General features: G+C 46.0%; 1 protein-coding gene across 1 annotated transcript in view; it reads right to left on the reverse strand.

Annotated features, from left to right (window-relative positions):
- Nucleotides 1-1025: 1025 nt before the first annotated feature.
- Nucleotides 1026-19760, reverse strand: part of SLC5A11 (solute carrier family 5 member 11) — a 162055-nt gene continuing 143320 nt past the window's right edge. Inside the window, exon 16 of the mRNA XM_086940471.1 lies at nucleotides 1026-8943. Within this exon, the coding sequence (XP_086796597.1) occupies nucleotides 8729-8943 (215 nt within the window). The 3' untranslated portion in view covers nucleotides 1026-8728. The remainder of the gene's footprint in view (nucleotides 8944-19760) is intronic.

Below are 19760 nucleotides of genomic sequence, written 5' to 3' on the forward strand. Positions count from 1 at the left end.
CAAGCTACCAGAGGGTTGAGCACCAGTTAATTTGTGGTTTGCTTGCATTTCACCCTGACAAGAATTGTGGTTGCTCCTTTAGTAGGCTTTCACCCCCTCAACCAGTAACCTAATTTCTCACATAATCTTTAGATTTGGTATGGTTTATTTTCATCTGGAAAGACCTGGCAATACCTTAATTTACTCACACATGTATCTTTTAACTTATTTAATGCATACATTGACCATTAGTCTGTTTCTCAAGTCCATATTACATGATTTCTTCACACTCACAAATACTACTCCCACCACTTTTCCACTGCACAATGGCTCCTGAATGTCCGTTGACATCTAACCTACCCAATCTAATTTGATTCCTTCTGGAACACTCTAGATTGTTCTTCAATTAATTATGTATAGTAATTGGGAAATCCATATCCTTCTCCAGTTCATATATTCATCTAGATCATGTTCTTGGACATAACTTCCAATCCTACCTCTTTTTTCCATGGTAAATGTTTGAACTGTTCATGTCTTCATAAAAAACGTCAGTCACATTTGCCTTTTCCTTAATGATTATTATGTGTCCCTTTTAGCCTCCAACATTGGGAACCAATCCCTTCATTCTGTTTCAGCCATCACCCAGTTTAATTTCTTCCACATTGCATTCTTCCCTGTGTCTCTGGTCATGGTACCACAGAAGTTGCCCAATGTGTCCCTTTACCTTCTTTTACTGTTCCCTGGGCTATTTTACCTAAGAGGCAGTCTGGTAGGAGGCAGAAAATGCAGACCAAGATTTGGGCTAGGAATATGGCGAGGCTGATTGGACTCAGACGCAGGTAGGTTAAAAAACAATTGTGAGGTACACTGGGAGTGACTAAAGATATTTTATCTCCAGACCATATACGGCGACATGCTGAGATATGAAGTGGCTATACTTAGAGGAAAATATATGTCCCTATTTTTTAAAATATTTTTATGAGCTGTCTGATACAAAACCAAATGAAGTCACCAGATGTATAGAGCCACTTATTCTTTTAAGCAACACTTTTTAACTCTACTTTATTTTCTGTCAAAGTTAACACCAACAACAACAGTACAGAACTCTGCTCTTGTTCAGCATTATCAACGAATTATTAATGTGTTGAATTGTTGCGCATCTTAGCATGCTTCTTTGTTAACTTTATAACCTTACCTTTCCTGATGTTACAGTGTTATACATGTAGCAAGACATAGGCAGATGTTGATTGATTTAGCAACAACATGACATACTTCTAAAGTTTTATAAAAAATAAGTTAAAGCAAGATATACATTGGTGTACAGTGGAAAGTAGCATTTAATGAGAGAAGACATGATAGATTGTCAATCTGACAAATACATTAGATGAGGCGGAAAAAAATTCCACAGACTTTAACAATAGAAAACCATTATTCTTAGTTTGTCCAGCTCCACTTGCAGGGTTCAGTGCCTAAGGCAAGATTATTTATCATCAACACAAAAGAAGTCTCCAGTGGTCTGCAGCCTTAACCCATTTTGCACGACAGCCCAGAGAGAAGGTCTCACTCCAGATTTTGCTTGCTAACTGCCAGAGACCCCTTTATCATAGTCTGGTGTTCCTGGTGCTGAGGAGGCAGCAACATGCCAGCTTACGGCCGAAAGGCAATTCTTCTTCCCCGGTAAGCACTTAGGTTACCTTCTCCTACTTCCCGGCACCAAATCTTTGGGGGTGGAGGCTGAAGAGGCAGTTTCATTCTTGAAAAAAACATTAATTTCACATCCAGCACTGATGTTGCCCTTTTGAAAGTTTTTGTGTGAATTGCTGCCATTTACAACAGTAATTAAAATGTAACCCCCAGAGACCCATTCCCGCCTCATAATTGTTTCAGTCAAACACAAATACCTGGGGAATCCTTTTTTGTTCCCCCAAAAAACTCTCTTTCGTGAAAAAGACTTCAGTTAACAGATTAATGATCAATGAATACATTATTAGCACACATGATGCCTCCAAGAAACGATGTCTATGTTCTGCGCAGCCACAGTTTGGGAGATTCATTTCAGATGGACGGATTTGTAAATTTAGAGACAGAAGCCTGCATGGGACAGCAGCCCTCCGCTTTTTGATTTGAATTGAAGTGCGAATAGGGTTGGCATTGCATCCCTAAAAACCACAGAGGTCATATAAGAACGTTGCACTACATTAATCGTAAGAGAAGCTTTGGACGTTTCAGAATATTCCCCTAAGCCTTGAAACTATCACTAACAAAATAGCAACAGTCTTGCTTGGACCCCTTAGTTTGTACAAATAGCAAATTAATGTGCACGTAATTCGGCCTGCGGTAAAGTGAAGCCTGCAGATTTAATTCTGCACCTGCTGTGTGCCCGTGAAACCCCTTTGTACCCCTGACTCTGTAATTGTTATTAAAGAAAAAGTAACTCATCTACGGTAACACACTTTCTGGTGGACACTCTATCTAATTGCAGTTTCTTCACTAATTGAATCCCCCACGAGATAAACTGATTCTAGTATGTTTAAATGCATTAACTTCCAAGTGCCAGCAGGTGGCGTAATCGGGCTCTGCTGTGGTTTGGGCTCAACTCTGGGAGTGACACTGCAGAGCTACGGGACACTGCAGAGCTACGGAGAGACATGATCTTTGCACACTAACAACCATTTCACAAGCATCTTCCATGCCTTCAGAGGCGGAGCCACTGACAGATTAGGAAACTGTGTGCTTGACCTAATTTGGGGTCTTGTGACCCACAGAACAGGTAGAAGTGCAGCAGTGAGGAATCTGTGGTTAAACTATGTATCCACCAGAAAGCGCGCTCCCATAGGTAAATTACTCATTCTTCAGATGGATAATTCCAACCATAGATTCCTCACCTTATGAATTGATATAATAGCAATAGCCAAGTCAATGTGGTGGGTCTGGGGAGGGGATGTCATACCATGAAGTCCTGAGGCAACAAACCACCACCAAAATGCCCCTCCCTGCTGACCTGAGAATTGAGACCATAGTGCCTGCTGAAAATATGGAAGGAGCCCATGTGGTGGCCTGACAGATGTCCAACACAGTAATGCCTATAGCAAAGACTGCACTGACTGTTTCACATTGATAGAGTGAGCCTTCAGGTCCTCAGTTTCTTCTTTTCGGTTGCAGCATAGCACATTTTAATACACAGGATCGTTCGTTTAGATAAGGTCCTGCTTAGGATCCAGCAGATGAAGCCTGTCTTCCTTTTTACAAGGATATAGCCAAGAGAGGAACACAGAGCCTTTTATGGTCTGTCCCACATGAAAGCGTGACTCCACCTTTGGGAGAAAGGATGCCGAAGTTCTAAGCACCAGTTTGTCTGGAAAGCAGATATTTTACGGGGTGTACATAGAAAAGTAGTAGCTCACTGACATAATGTGCCAAAGCGATCACAAGGAAGTCAGTTTTAGGAGTCAGCAATTTCAGGGTACAACTGTGCATGGGCTCAAGAGATGTGAACATCAAACGTTTTAGGAGTCAGCAATTTCAGGGTACAACTGTGCATGGGCTCAAGAGATGTGAACATCAAATGTTCAGAACACAACGAAGATCTCACTGCAATGTAGTGAAAGGTGCAGTATTAATGAGTTTTTGACGAAGTGCATTACAGCAGGTGACTTGGGCTGATCAGACACACCTAGAAATGCTAAAAGGGCTGACAAGTAATCCTTGACAGGTCCCATAGCAAAAACGTAATGGGCCAGGGACAAAACAAATTCTTGGCCTGAAGAAGGTCAATGTGTCAGTTCTCACACTAGACCACAAAGGTAGCCTGACAATCATTAGTGGAAGGGCTATGAGCCTCAAGAATCACATTTAATACCTTCAGTGCCACATCATCAGGGCCGGACTGGCAACCAAAACCGGCCCTGGTAAATTGCTCGGCCGACCCCCTCTCCCCACTCGGGGGGGTTGGAGGTGCCGCCGAGCGCTTTGCTAGGGTTGGTTTTCGGCCGATTTTGTTGCAGGGCCGATTTTGCAGCATATGCTGCAAAAACGGCCCTGTAACAAAATCGGCCCCCAGTGGCTCAAAACCAGCCCCCACCCTCGCGGCGCACCGGGGGATGGCCCGGTGCCCGCTATGGCCAGTCCGGGCCTGCACATCATGTACACTCTGCTGGTTCAGCGCAGTTGCCACACATGGATGTATAGATTGTGGAGTTTTAGATGTAGTACACTTCCCTGTTGCTGGGACAGGATGTTTTCCCAAAGATATAACAGAGTGGAGTATGGATGCTCAGATTCAACAATTCAGAGTAACAGACTCTTCGAGTCCAATCCGGGTCACCAGGATGAGCTGAGCGGGGTCCCTCTTGACCGTCTTCAGGATTCAAGAAATTATTAGCAGAGGCCAGAGTCCCACTGAAGGTGGAATGTGTCCCCCACATAATGTGTCCTCTAGAGCATATAAGGTGTAACATTGAAAGTTTTAGATGGTAGTGGGCAGATCCAACCAAAACACTCCCCACTATGTAAAGATATCTCAAACCACCTGCGGGTGCAGATGTCACTCATGGTTGTTAAAGTGACATCTGCTCAGATTTTGAGGTAAACCACTAATTGATTGATTCAAGAATATCTCATGAATGCTTTGACATTGCCAGAGCCACAGCACCTCCAAGCACAGAACACAAGACCCCATGTCATCTTGCTCGTTGCTGTTCCACATGGCAGTTGTGTTGTCCATGTTATGTTATGTTAGAATCAGGCCAGCTGGGTGACACATAGCTCCAGGAGGATGACATGGCTTTTCTATTCCACAACAGGCCAAAACCCTCGAATCTCCACCTCGTCCAGATGGGTCCCAGCCCAAGGTGATGGGTCCTCTACCAACTTGTGCTGCAGATGGGACAAGGAGAATAATCTTTCATAAGTCGGGTTAGCATTTCTCTTCAAAGTTCCCAGGCTCCCTCGTCCGAGAGATCGGTGTTGTGCGAAATTGCACTGCAATGTTTAACCAAGTTGAAGGCAAACGGCAACCACTGATGTTTATGAAGATCCTGCGGAACAAAGTGAGACCAAAGGGCATGTCAGTGAATTGGTATTGTTCCTACCAGTTTGAAGGAAATACATGTTCAACGGCAGGACAAGCAAATTAAACTACGTGTCCTACAAATACAAGGACACCATCCAATCTGCCGGGTCCAGTGAAGACAATACGTGGGCTAAAGTCAAAATCTTCAACTTGTCCTTCCTCAGAAAGGTGTTCGGAAACTTGAGGTCTAACATTGGCAACACATCCAGTCCTTCTTTGGCACCAGAGACCAATAGGTGTAGTCTCTTTCCCTCCTCTGGAACGCTTTCTAACACCTGTTTGGCGAGTGGTGTCTGAATTTTTTGGTCAATATTACAGTAGATTTCGCTGGCCCATGAGTACAAACTAGAGGAATGTTGGGAGGTATGGACATAAGGGGAAGGGCATTGCCAAACTGAACAACCTGCAGTACTCATTAGTTTGAGGTAATCAAATGCCAGATGGATAGACAAAATCTAATTCTGCTCCTTGCAGGCCCCAGATGAGTATTCGTGTGAGTAGCAGCCAAAAAAAGCAGGAGGACTGCTGCATCTGCTGGTGGCCATGACCTCTATCACTAACTTCCCTTTAGGAGCTGTGAAAGAGTTGTGCGGAAGGCTGGAAGGACTGCATCTGTTGGTAGTTTGTCTGGAGGCCAGGCACAGACAATAGTCCTGGAATTTCAAGTATTGTTGGTGGAATTGTCAGGCAGGAGAGAGCCACCCAGCAGCCCATACCCATCTATTCTTAAAGCGCTGCAGGGAAGGGTCTGCTTTCTCTCCAAAGAGCCCAAAGTTGTCAAAGGGCATATCCATTGAGGAGGCTTGCATGTCCTCGGAAAATCTAAAGGCATGCAAACATGCTTGGTGCGAGATGATGACACTGGGGCCCCAGGCATGGAATTGCCAGTATTGTTTGTGGAATTGTTAGGCAGGAGAGAGCCACCCAGCAGCCCATACGCCATCTATTGTTAACGCGCTACAAGGACAAGCCTTCTTTCTCTCCAAAGAGCCCAAAGTCGTCAATGGCATATCCATAGAGGAGGTTTGCATGTTCTCGGAAAATCCTAAGGTATTCATTCATGCTTGATGCAAGATGATGACACTGGTGCCCCTTACATGGCTGACAAAATCTGTGTTGTCCAGACCAACTCACAGGATATACTTGGATGCGTCTTGATCACCATGCACTATCTGTGCGAAAGCGTTCCGAAACTTTCCGGAAGGACAAGCAAGATATTACTTGCCATGTCCAAATGTGCATGTGTGTAAGGCCCAAATGACAGGCTTCTTCAAAGAACCGAAGGCCAAACTGATGAAAGAAAAAACCTTCTTACAAACAACATCACTCCGTTCAGATTTCCGATAGCATAAGCAGTAGAGAAAGCATTATGATTCATCTTATTTTGGAATTCTGGACCACCAGACTTGGTGTCGGATGTTGTGTCAAGAAGGCCAAGTCCCCCGTGGCTGGTGTGTGGCGTAAAGAAACTAGACAACTCATCAGCAGCGCAGAGTTAGGTTTGGCCTAGGCCACCACAAGTGCCTCCGTCAGAGCCTCATTAAAGGCAGCAAAGGTTTGAAGGTGGAGGGGGCTATTTCAGTCAGCAAATTTGCTTTAAGTCTAGATGGGAGTCACATGTAACTCCCAGATTTCAGCAGCCCTTTGGACAACTACTGCAAGAGGCGCGCTGTTCAGTAGATTAGCCCAAGGGCAAGTCCAACTCTGTTTCTGGTGAAAAATGCAGAATGCTAGCATATTGGAACTCACAATAAAATCCAGCATCAGTATTGTGAGGAGGGAGCAAATGGTCAGCCTCCCCATCCTCATCATCATTATGGGGAACCTGTTCAAGTCTTTGAACTGTTTTAGAATCAGATAGGAAAACCGCTGCTAGCCTTAAATAACACCAGCATTAGCACAAAGGGCAGTTAGGGAATCTTTCCAGCGCACCAATTATGCTTGAGTTGTCTCATAGTGCAACATAGACCCATATCTAGCTGAACACGGCTGCGGATCTGATATTGGAATAGGGTGGAGTCTGAAACTGGTGTTGAACTTGTCAGACCTAGCCTAGCCTGCGACAAACATGTGAAGGCGTGGCAGGTTCCCAGCATAGAGACGTTGAGCTGAAGCAGTCCATGGCAGGGGCAACTACAGGCTTAAGTTCTGTTGAAGGCCCTGATGGATTCACAGGGCGCATCAACTTACTTCGGAATAGATTCAGAGTTGGCCTATGCTGGTGGAGACAGGTCTTTGGAATGCTGACTGCAAAGTACCAGATACAACCTGCATCTTCAAGGGGACATATTTCATCCACATTTCATAATTCCATTTTAAAATTCAATAAACTCCAACAAAACTGTGGGAGTGGAGCACCAGATAGCATAAAATGGTGCGGAAAAAGAAGAAACTGTGCCTAAAGTGCAGGGGTAGTGCCTATATGCTACTTTACAATGACATTTCGGAGGTAGAATGGAATTGCAGCAGAGCCCAGTGGTACCACCTGCCGTCATGTGGGTGCTGTTGGATGAAAAAAGTCCAGACTGGAGGATTCAAAAGGTGAGTAATCTGTGGGTGGAAGTGTCCTTCAAAAAATAAAGAACAGGCTGTATTACAAGTATTTTCTAGGGCTGGCTTAAGTCGTGGTGGGCAGGGAGTCAAATTCCTGACACAAACTTTCTCCTCAGCAGACAAACATTTGTCCTCTAAAGCTGCTGGCTTACGAGTGTGCCTAATCACTGCCCTTTTGTAGGTACTACAGATCTACATTCTTCCTTATTGCACTTTTTACTACCTGTTTATGTCTATAATAAACCTGCTTGTAAAGTTTATTTGCACATGAGTATCCAAGTGTGACTCAATTACAGACAACTGCAAGAGAAACCTAATGAAAAATGTACACAAATGGAAAACTTGTAACTCGTCTTGAAAAATTAGGATTTTCAAATATTATTAAAAGGCATACGGGACAGCTTTCCAGAGTAGATATCCCTGAGAATGTACAGTTTTACCACTAAAGGAGCTGTATTTAATTCTAGGTCTGTAGAGCATCAATTGCAATGAATGTATTCTCTCTTGAGAGGAAACAGATTCTTTCCCTGAAATAGGCTTGGGACGTCTCAAAAAAATCTATTGTAGCATCTTGAAAATCCTCCTGAATTTCACCATACGCCAGTGGAATTTTTTGTGGTTTATGTAAAGATGTCACAATGTAAACAGAGTTGCAATAATTGTTCTTAGAATTAAAAAATATATATTTAGAGGACATTGTCAGAGTAGCACAGTGAACGTGTCTTATGTAATAAACACTAGAAGACGTGATCTGATTGATTAGTGTAAGGTATTCTGGTGCCCTTCCTCTAGCAGACTCCTCTTATATTCACATTAAGAACAACCATTAATGTACATCACGTTTGCATATTCTAGAGAAGACTTGCTTCCACTGCCAACACTCCGTGGACTATAATTGAATTACTCAGAAAATAATATTGTCTTCAAAGTATCTTTTGCTGCATCGAAGTCAAGGATTCCTGATTTTCAGTTTCTGCACATTTAATATTTGTAGACGAAGATGGGATCTATAGACGGTCTTGTAAAAGATATACGTATAAAAGCTGGAGTTATATTTTCCAAGACATAAGACAGTTGGATGATATTCCCTTCTCCTGGTTAGTTACATAGTAAAGAGTGTAGTTTCTACGCAAAATATGCCCACAGGAAGATTGCAGCACAAAGACACACAATTAAGTTGACATTCAAAGTGTGTCTTGCACAGGGTGTCTCATAGAGTACTTCTTCCGGAGAGGGTGGTGGGACTTCAGCAGCTTTCTCCTCTGCATTATCCTTGGCATCCATGCCACAGATCCAAAATAAGGCGTTTTTTAACATTTGTGGACATCGTGCAGTTCCACCTAAAATAAAGAGCCAAACATGTCAATATGTGTCCAGAAAACAGTTGAACAATCCTTGGGCTTGATACATCTCTTTTCATTAATAATAGAAAACTCTAACAATGGACAAGTTGGAGACATTGATGGCATTTCCCAACCCAGGGAAAGCTAATGCCTGACTTCTCTAGCTTCAACATCTAGATTCCTCTACTGCAGATATTGCAGTCACTTTATGGATCTGAAGCAAAGGTGTTTTGGGGATACAGGAGCACTATTCTAATTTACGGTTGTTGTTTTTTATAAAATCACTTCAGCTTTTCAGGCATGAGCAATTGCAAGTAATATTGAGTATTAGGAATACTTGACCTCTGAGCTTCTTGGCTGTGGTTCTAATGGGCAGCACAACAGGGCATCTCAGCTGGTAGACAGAGGGGTAGATTGTGCCCCCTCCCAACTCTAGGTTCTGGAAGACTGAGAACAAGGCTGATTTCTAGTTAATTTAGTAATGTTCAACCCGGCCCCAGTAGAGCTGGATCCATGCTGGATTTTTGAGTAATCAATATAAGATACATTTATGTATGTTTTTTTATAGACATTTTTTATTGGCATCATTATATCCACGAAACGACACCAAGTGCCAAACTACTCACCACAATCCAGAAAGTCACAGTAAAGGGTAACTTTTCACAGTAGTATCAATTAAATAGTTCAAAGAAAAGAAGTTGAGCCCACATCAGTACAATCCCATGATAGTATCATCCCGCCCACAGCCTCTCCAAGTCTCCCAAGCCATAACACAAATATCAATAGTACCAGTACCATCCCTCAGACCCTTCGTTCTCCGAAGTGGAGGCAGATCATTCCCTCACAGGATTCGTAAACAGACTGCCCACTTAAAACTCACTGGCCTCTTGTACCCTCTCATCATGTCGACACCTCCACAAGCAAATCTCGTTTGCCACACCCATTTAACTACATCCGCCTCCCAGCGGTCCACACTCGGTCCAGCTTGGGCCATCGAAGCAATTGTAACCTGCCTCTTGGCTAATAATAGCAACAAGTGCAGGAATTTATAGACCATCTTTCATCTCTTAAGGTGCCTGACGTCCCCCAACAAACATGCCAATGGAACCACATCCACAGGAATCTGTACTGCTGTCTGCACACTAGTCACCACAGTCTCCCAATAATCATAGACCTGGGGGAAGGACCAAGCTATGTGGAGGAAGGAAGCCGCTGGTGCATGGCATCTGACACGAGTCCCTTTTATCAAAGTTATGTATTTTAACTGCAAATAAAACTCTATTACATAGTGGGCGATCAAACTGAACATCTGACTGCTCACAGCTCTAACTTACTACCTACAGGGTTGCAAATGCAGTCTGTAATCCCTCCCTAATAAATCACTCTATTTGGTATTACTTTGCAGCTGGCACATCATCCTGGCCCTCTTAAAAAGACTCGGCACTAATATCCCTTAAATGGGAACTACTTAAGGTTACATTAAAAAAGTGTTATTTGTCAAGGCATAACAAAGATATTGAGACATACATTTTTAAAACTTTTATTTGTATGTATCGACTATTTACACCTTTTTTTATTTAGTAATTTTATGTATCACTTTTGTTTCCTCAATGGTAAAAGGGCTTAGCTTATTTAACTGAGAGTGTAGTCCATTTAAACAATCTTCCTCCTCAGTCATCCTACAAAACGTAAATACTGAGGGGCTCATTTACAAAGTTTTACCATAGGGCAGTGCCACAAGCATTCCTGCTGCACTGCTCTACCGGGAAAATAGAGTATGCATACAGCATATCCATCAGATACAGTGCATTCCAGTCCTTTCTCCCTGCGCTGGCATACAAATGGCTGCCATGCACAAATATAGGCACCCTTCACCATGCTGCAAGTGTGTCTGCATTTTAGTGGTGATTGTTTTTGTGCAGGAAGGGAGGCACTTTCCTCTTTGCATATGTTCTGCTGCATGCAGCACACATAGAAAGAGGGACAAAATGAGGAGAAATAGTTATTTCTCCTTGTTGTGCCTACCCTACACCACCCCTGGGGAGGTGTAGGCTTTTGACCCATTCCCAGGTTTACAAAATCTCTTATATCTGGGAATGTGTCAAATGCCATGGGTGTTTCGTAGGAACACCCACCATAACACTCATGGCATGCCTCCCTAACGCAGGTTGAGGCAACGCAGCAACTTGTACTTCTTTGCCTCAGTCCATATCTACAGGGCCATGAAAAGCCATGCAGAGTGACTTTATGTGGCCTTGTAGATATGGCCCTGCAGTGTGCGCCGCCGAACCTTCACTAAACATGACGTTCGGCGGCACAGGAGCCTTGTAAATGCGGCTCCAAGAGTGGTTCAAGTTGATTTGCATACTGTATGTTAAAAGTGCTTTTAGAATGTGGCAGGGAGAGCAAGGTCAAACAGATCTGTTGACACAGCCTTGTTCCCCCACAGCCTTGTTGAGACCTCTTTGGCAATCATTAATAATTCCATTTATCTCCAATTCATTTTGTGGCAGGAACTAGGGAGTAGCAGCCTCTCCACCTGTCATTGGGCCACTGATTAGGCACAGTTTGCCAGGCTGCATTAGATGTTGTTTTCACCCATGTTGAAAATATCTCACAAAGTCCCAGCTGTTGATTTTAGTTTTAGGAAAAAGATTGAAGTGAAACCACCTGACACCCTTTCTATATGATTATACATGGAGAATGGTAATATTGTGAGCCAAATTATTTTCTAGGATCAGAAATTTGAACATTAACCTCAATCCCTAAATACAGCTTGCATACAAGATGATGGATTTCACAGATACTGGGATTTTAATCACTAATTTTAGTGTTCCAGTAAGACATCTACCTTAAGCCTTCACTTATTGGTCTTTTTGAAATATTTTGGTGGCTGGTCCTCAAATGATATTTCTTATATTCTAATATAAAACATAGGTTGGACACTGATCTAAAATTAGTTGGACTTGTGGGATCCAGGGCAAGCTTTGGCAAGAGTGGAGTAGTCGGTCCTTCCTCCAAGATCTTAAGGACAACTCCTGAAAAACATTGTTCATAAGTGTTTGCAAAAATGGAACAGAGTTTTAAGAATTGCATTTTACACAGATATTGGTCTTTAGCAATTTGGTACTTTTCTGGTAATTGTTTTGCTTGAGGTCTTGGGGATTCAACTGACTTCTGTGATGGTGGATTTAAATGATGGAAGACTTCCCAAATACCGTCTCTAATTTTAGTGGTCTTCTCTACAAGGCCTGTTTGTATCAGTTATTTTATATGTAAAATGAAGAATTGAGAAATAACAACAAATACAGTGACATAGCAAGTCCAGCTTACACCCATATAGAGAAATAAACGTTGATTATGATACATGCACCAATAGCAAACAATACTTATATGTATTTAAGAGGGATAGAAAAGGGAAGAGAGGGGTGAGAGAATAAGCGATAGAAGGAAGAACGTAAAGAGTGGAAGGGAAAAAGGACTGAAATAAAAAGAAGGGAATAAAGACCTGTTTGAATTAACTCATTCTATTCCATGAGACAAGATGGTTCTTATATCCACCAGTTGGAGATCGAAGCTCTCTGACTTGACCGAACTGCAAGGTTTTTTCTTGCAGTTAAATTCATTTCTACAAATAACTATGTACTTTTTTGATTGCCCAAATCATAAATCTTCTTTGCATTAATAAGGAATGAGGAGAACCGATTGTTTTCATTATTTTACTCATGTATTTTCAGTGGAAAAATTTGACTGAATGTGTAACCACTGTATTATTCAGATCATAGGTTGATATTTCCCAAAGAAGCAGAAAGCAGATGATTTTGCAGTGCTCTGTCTTCTGGAATTGGGCGCAGCTGTTTACCCAACACCTTGTTTAATCACTTATTTGATCATATTTCCAGGACCATATCAATATACTCTTATCACTTAATTGTAGATTAAACAATATTGGATCATTAAGGTAAAGAACATGGTAGTGATCTTCAAAAAATTCGGACTTTTTCTCTCATAAATACAAAAGGCATGGAGGACGGATTCTGATATTCTTAAATCTTTTAAAACAGCTCATACTTTTCATCCTCGAGATATTTGACAAGGTTGTTGCAGCAGGCATCCTTTCCCATACAGATTACTGTAATGTTATCTACATGGGGATGCTATTTGCACCTCATCAAGGTTGCAGCCCCTACAAAACATGACAGCCAGACTTTTAGTGACTAGACTAAAAAATGTGGTAATTTTATTTGCTGTCTTTGAGTAAAGCGATCTATTCCATTTTCCCTTCTTCCTTTCTCCTTGCTTATATCCTTATGTTTTTCTGCTTCAATGCCAAGAGACTGCAGTCAATGTGTGCCTAATACATTTACTAATTATTATATAATAATAATAATAATAATAATAATAGTTGCTTATTAAGTCAGAGGGGTTATGGGCAAGGAGAGAGAGTTTAGTCAAATACCAAAAAATGTAGTGTTACAGTTGGACTTGAAATACAAATACCACTGCCCACCATTCAAGGCTGCCAATACAGAGGCCTCACACTGTACACATCTTTAAAAGTCACAGTAGCCTGTGTGATTCGGTATTAAAGTTTACTGGTCATTGAAGTCGTTTATGTATGATGGAGTTATGTCCAAGAAGGGAGATACGCTTTTGATCATTTAGCAGCTGTGTTTCATAATGCTTACTAACTTAGCATATTAAAACAAATTTGACAGAATATAGAATGAAGAGTCAGATGTACGACGCATTTTACTGCCGTTTGCGACCAGTAAAATGCATTTTTCTATGTACCAACCCAATTTTGCGAGTCGGTAACCTTTGTGCGACCTACAAAATAGGGTTTGCTAGTCGCTATTAGGAAGGGAGGTAAATGGCATCCCTTCCTAATAGCGAGTCTCACTGGTATGTGTGAATGTTTTGCAACTGGGAATGTGGTTGCAAACATTTTCAGAGAACTACCAATTTCAAATTGGGGGTAGGCCATTCGCAAATGGGAAGGGTACCCTGGGGACTCCTTCCCCTTTGTGAATGGGGGGCTCCAATGTTTTTTCAGAGCAGGCAGTGATCTCACGGTCCACTGTCCACTCTAAAAAAATCTTTTTTTTAAAGAAAACATATCATTTTTATTTTTTTGAAATGCATTTCGTTTTCCTTTAAGGAAACAGGATGCATTAAAAAAAACTGCTTTATTTAAAAAGCAGTTACAGACATGGTGTTCTGCTGACCCCAGCAGGCCACCATACCTGTGAGTGCCGGTAATTCCAAATAGGTCACAAATTGCGACCTGCTTCATGAATATGGTAGATCTCTTGCGTCACATTTGGAAATTGTAAACAATATCTGAAAAACTGTTATACCACAGGTTATGAGTCACAAAAAATCGCAATATGCGAGTTGCAAAACCTGATGGTCGTACATGTGGCCCAAAATTACTTTTTGCTGAAATGGTTAAGATTAAAAAGCAAGGCTGCAACAAAGGTGGGAGCACGGTGAGAGGGAAAATTGTGTGTCCACCTGAAAAGAGGTAGGTGAGTGGGGTTATGGAATTGCACCAGCAAAGGAAGTGACCGCTCTAGAGTCTGACTTCAAAGAGCGGGACGATAGAGGTGGAACAGCAAATAAATACTGAGATCAAACAGGCCTTTCTTTCCAAAAGTTCTAAGATGACCACAATTATATGCTCATCATAGCTCTGCCCTAACTTACTGTCTTACATTTTGTCCCTATAAATTATAAGCCTAGGAAGGGAAGGAGATTAATTCAAGCTGATGCCCACCACCTGATGTATATTCCCCTTTGCCTCCTCCTTTGATGGCACTTACGTTCATACATTATCCCATTATCTATATATCGGTAAGAAGATATTCTTAATCCTTTCACTTCCCTATTGATGTACATATACGTCAATAGGAGAAAGGGCCCAAGAGCCCATTTTTTCACCCCTGCCCATGGAAGACACCACTCTAAACTGCCTGCGATTGGGGGGGGTTTGCTTGTTCCCGATCTTTTCTGGAGTTTGTCAAACTCTTTAAGAAGGCAAGCTAGTGTTCACTTCTGGCCTGCCTCATTAATTTGTAAATAATTTCACAAGTTATGTGCCTCACCCATTGGAAGGCCAAGAGATTCACTAGCACCTTTTAAATCCATCCAAGGATCGAGCTAGTGGGTGAGGCCAAAGGAAGAGCTGCTGGCAGTTATTACTACCCTTGACTCCAACCTACCCGTGTCCATCTGCTCAAACAACTTTTTTCCTGTTGGAGAAAAGGAAAGAGGTGGGAATGAGAGTTGGGGGAAGGTGCTCAACTTCATCCTTCCTCCCTCCCACTCTCCTTTACATCTACCTCCAGACAGAAAACAGGTTGGGCATTGTAATGGGTTAGACTACGGTCGTTCCGAATTCTATGTCAGGACCGGAGGCTTCAGATTATGCTATATCTTCCTTCGCTTTATTAACATAAAGAAACCACAGCAGCTTAGGAAAAGATATAATAAGAACAAAAAATGCTTTAAACATAAAGCATTAACGTAATGTTCAACAAAAATCAACAACAACTCCCAAGAGTCTCTTTGTTATAATCATAGTCCACAGTCCTTTGTCACTGTTCATCATCCCTATATAACCGGACTTCCCATCATCTTCCTCCTCTTTCTTCGCTGCTCCCGCAGCCAGATAAGTGCTTTTCTATTTGTCTTCTTTTATTGTGATTGATTGTCTTGCGGTCTTTGGGGACTCCTTGCATGGTTTATTTCCTTTCAGAGTCCCCTAGTTGCGGGAACGTTCTTCCGTTCCTACGCGACTTTTTTCCCACTTGTGTGCGGTGTGTACATAGACCGCAAGGGGGCGGCCTGTCGCCTCGCCGACCCTCCGGCGCGCCTCCGCGGTACGAGGAGCCACGCCGTGGGGTCTGCTTGCGCAGGGGCCGACCCTCGCGTACCCCTCTGACACCTGGTGATCCGGGTCTGTACTTTCACAAACTTGACGCCCTTTGGGGTCTGTATGGCGGTTTTGACCGCGTGAATCGCCTTCGGGCGAGATCTGTGCACCTCTTTATTCGTGTGTGGCCTAGCGCGCCTGAGGGGTACGTAGACCCGGTCCCGGCGAGGAGGGTCTGCGCGCTTGGGGGTTGGTGCAGCCCACCTGCCACGTCAGCTGGCCCAAAACGTGATCGCAGCCGCTGGGCCTGCCCACATTCGAGAACTTTCTCGGTTGCCGCCCTCCTGGGTGCCCCGCATTTGCCCTTGGTTCCGAGATGGAAGGGGAGTATGAGGAGGAGGCCTGCCCCTATCTGCAGGATGATGAGTTTTATCAGGCGGTGGACAGCTCCATCTATCGTTGTGTGACGGAGGTGGTAGGGCCCATGGAGGACCGCCTTTCGGCCCGCATCGTGGAGGAGTGTGCCAAGCTGGCAGCGGCGCAGGTGCCGCCGTCCCCCGTGCTCCCGGGGACGTCCGGCGAGTTGCCGCCCGCTCCGAAGAGACCCCGGGGTGAGGGGCCCTCATCGGAGGCCCAAGGCGTGGATAAGGGCGCCTTCGAGCGTCTTCGTGACGCCTTCCTGGCCAAGGCGACGGCGGTGCCTCCGATACCCTTGGTGGACCCTGGCACTTCGGGCGGCCTGTCGACGGCGCCCGCCTCCCCGATCTACGACTCTCCGGACACGGATGACGACGGGGAGTCGACCCGGTCTTGGCTCCCGGCGCCTTCGGGAAAGGAGATGCCCCGAGATGAGTCGGGCATGCTGGACCCGGACGAGATCGTCCACCCCCGTTCCGCAGCCTGGGCCCCGGGGGAGACGGTGGCTAAGTTTGTCGCGGGCCGGCTGCGCAAGCCCCTGGAGAAGGAGGCGAGGGGTTGCCTGCGCGGGGAATGCCCTCGGCCTACTTTGGAGGGGAAGGTGGCCATGACACCAGAATTGGACCCCAAGATGGCCACCTTCCTGGCGAAATTCATGAAGGACCCCAGGAAGGGGATCGATCGGTCCTGGCGGGCCTGCCAGGACAAGCTGTTGGATGCGGTCGGGCCCGCCACGAAGATCCTCGATATGGCGGAGGAGGCTCGAGCGAATGGCACCGCCATTTCACCGGAGGTGCTCTCCAACTGGGCCCAGAGGGTGATCGTCTTCTTGGGCAACGCCAACTGTGCCCTGTCCACGGAGCGGCGGCGGTCGCTCCTTATTAAGCTGGACCCGAAGCTGGGGGACCTGGCCTCGTCGGAGGCAGGTGCCGTGGCCCAGGGTGGCCTCTTCGGTGAACCTTTCATCCGCGAGCTTGGGAAGTTCGTGAACACGTTCACGTCGCTGGACAAGGCACAGTCCAGCATCAAGAGGGTGTTCCACCAGCGTTTTTCTGGAGGGGCCGGTCGCGGCAGGGGCCGCGCGATCGGCCGTGGTCAGCAGACCAACAACCGTGGACAAGGCTCCGGAAGAGGTCAGTACCAGACCTCGGCCAACTACACCAATTTCTACCCCACCAGGGGACAACGCTATGGTGGAAGAGGATTCCAAAAGAAGTCCGGACAAGGAAATGCCCCCGGTAAGTGTACTTTGCTTGGATCAAGTTCCGATTGGGGGGCGGCTGGCAAGCTTTTACGGGGAGTGGGAGTTGCTCACTGCCGATGCTTGGGTTTTGCAAACTGTGAGAGGTTTCCATATAGAGTTTCACGACCAGCCAACTCAGGTGAGGCCCCCGCGCCCGATGGTTTTCTCAGATTCCGACGCGCGATTGATAGACGGGGAGGTCTCGGACTTGCTGCGCAAGGGAGCCATCCGCCTATCAACACGCCACCCGCATGGGTTCCTCAGCAACGTCTTCTTGGTAGACAAGACGGATGGGGGCAAGAGGCCTGTGATCAATCTCAAGGAATTCAATGGGTGGTTGGTCTACCGTCACTTCAAGATGGAGGGGATCCACCTCCTTCGGGACGTGCTCCTCCCTCGGGATTGGATGGTGCGACTGGATCTCAAAGATGCCTACTTGGTCGTTCCCATCCACCCCCCTCATCGTCGTTTCCTACAATTCCTGTGGGACGGCCAGGTGTTCGAATTCACCGCCCTGCCGTTCGGCCTTTCTTCGGCCCCGTGGTGCTTCACGAAGGTCCTTCACCCGGTAGTGGAGTTTCTCAGAAGCCAAGGGGTCCGTATGATAGTATACTTGGACGACATCCTCCTCATGGGGCAGTGCCCGGGGGTGCTGGCAGGACAGCTGCGTCAAGCGGTCGGCCTGCTTCAGAGACTGGGGTTCGTCGTCAACGGCTCCAAGTCAGTCTTGGTTCCCACTCAGCAGATCACCTTTTTAGGTTTCGTGGTGGACTCGGTGCAGGCGGTTTTGAGCCTGCCGAGCCGGAAGGTCGCAAAGATACGACACCTGCTTCGGCAGACGATCGCGAGGGATCGTACGTCGCTGCGCCATGTCGCCAAGGTGGTGGGTCTTCTGTCGTCCTCCATCCAGGCGATTTTCCCAGGCCCACTGCACTACAGGGCTCTTCAGCGCCTGAAAGCGCAGCATTTGCGCCATGGGATGTGTTACGATCAGTGGGTTCCCCTCACGGACGAAGTGAAGGAGGAGATGTCATGGTGGCTGTCTCACATGGAGGCATGGAATGGGCGAGCGATCTTCGGGTCGGCCCCGGACTTAATAATAGAGTCCGACGCCAGCAGGTCGGGCTGGGGCGCCCGGTGCGGGGATTTTTCCACCGGTGGCGCCTGGTCGTCAGAAGAACAACAATTGCATATCAATTGTTTGGAGCTCCTTGCGGGCTCCTTCGCGGTTCGCTGCTGGACCAAAGATTCGGTCAAGGCTTGTGTCCTGCTACGGATAGACAATGTCTCGGCGGTCCGATATGTGAACCACCTGGGAGGTCCTCGGTCCCGCGCATTGGCGGATTTAGCGAAGGACTTCTGGGATTATTGCCTGTCTCGTCACATTGCGGTGACGGCGGAGTATCTACCAGGCCAGTCCAATCAGGTGGCGGATTGGCACTCTCGACATCTCAGGGATGCCAGCCAGTGGAAACTGGATCCGGGAGTCTTCCGGTGGCTACACTCCCTTTGGGGCCCCTTCTCGGTGGACCTATTCGCGTCCCGTCTCGACCACCAGCTGCCGCGGTTTTACAGCTGGAGGCCGGACCCTCTGGCGGAGGCCACGGACGCGTTCTTGCAGGATTGGAGTCGGGAACAGCCGTTTGCGTTTCCCCCGTTCTCCATGATCATGCGGACGGCGGCTCAAATACGCCGCCAGGGTGCGGACCTGGTGTTGGTTACACCGCTGTGGAGGTCTCAAGTTTGGTTTCCGGTTCTTCTGGAACTTTCCTGGGATTTTCCAATCCTACTCCCCCTGTTTCCTCTGCTCCTGACGAGCCCGGATCGGGAACCTCACCCTCTCGTCATGCAGAACACTCTCCGCCTCGTGGCGTGGAGGCTCTCAGGAGACGCTGGACGCTCCCGGGCCTTTCGGGGTCAGCTGAGCACTTGCTCTCCAAAGCATGGGCCGATAGTACGACGAAGCGTTACAGATCCGCTTGGCTTAAGTGGATGCGTTGGTGTTTACGAAGGGATTTGGATCCCATGGTCGCCGGCCTTGTTCCCGTGCTGAATTTCCTGGCTCATTTGGCCGACAAGGGCTTGGCGTATAGAACGATCAATGCTATCCGGTCGGCGATTTCTGCGGGCCATGATAACATCGATGGCCACCCGGTAGGGGAGCACCCTTTTGTGTGCCGACTTCTGCGTGCGGTTCGCCTCGCACTGCCGCCGGAGCCCAGGTACTCCGTCATTTGGGACGTCAATTTGGTTCTGAACCTGTTCCTATCGTGGCCA

Source organism: Lissotriton vulgaris, chromosome 10, assembly GCF_964263255.1.
Source record: "Lissotriton vulgaris chromosome 10, aLisVul1.2, whole genome shotgun sequence".
Taxonomy (NCBI): Eukaryota; Metazoa; Chordata; class Amphibia; order Caudata; family Salamandridae; genus Lissotriton; species Lissotriton vulgaris.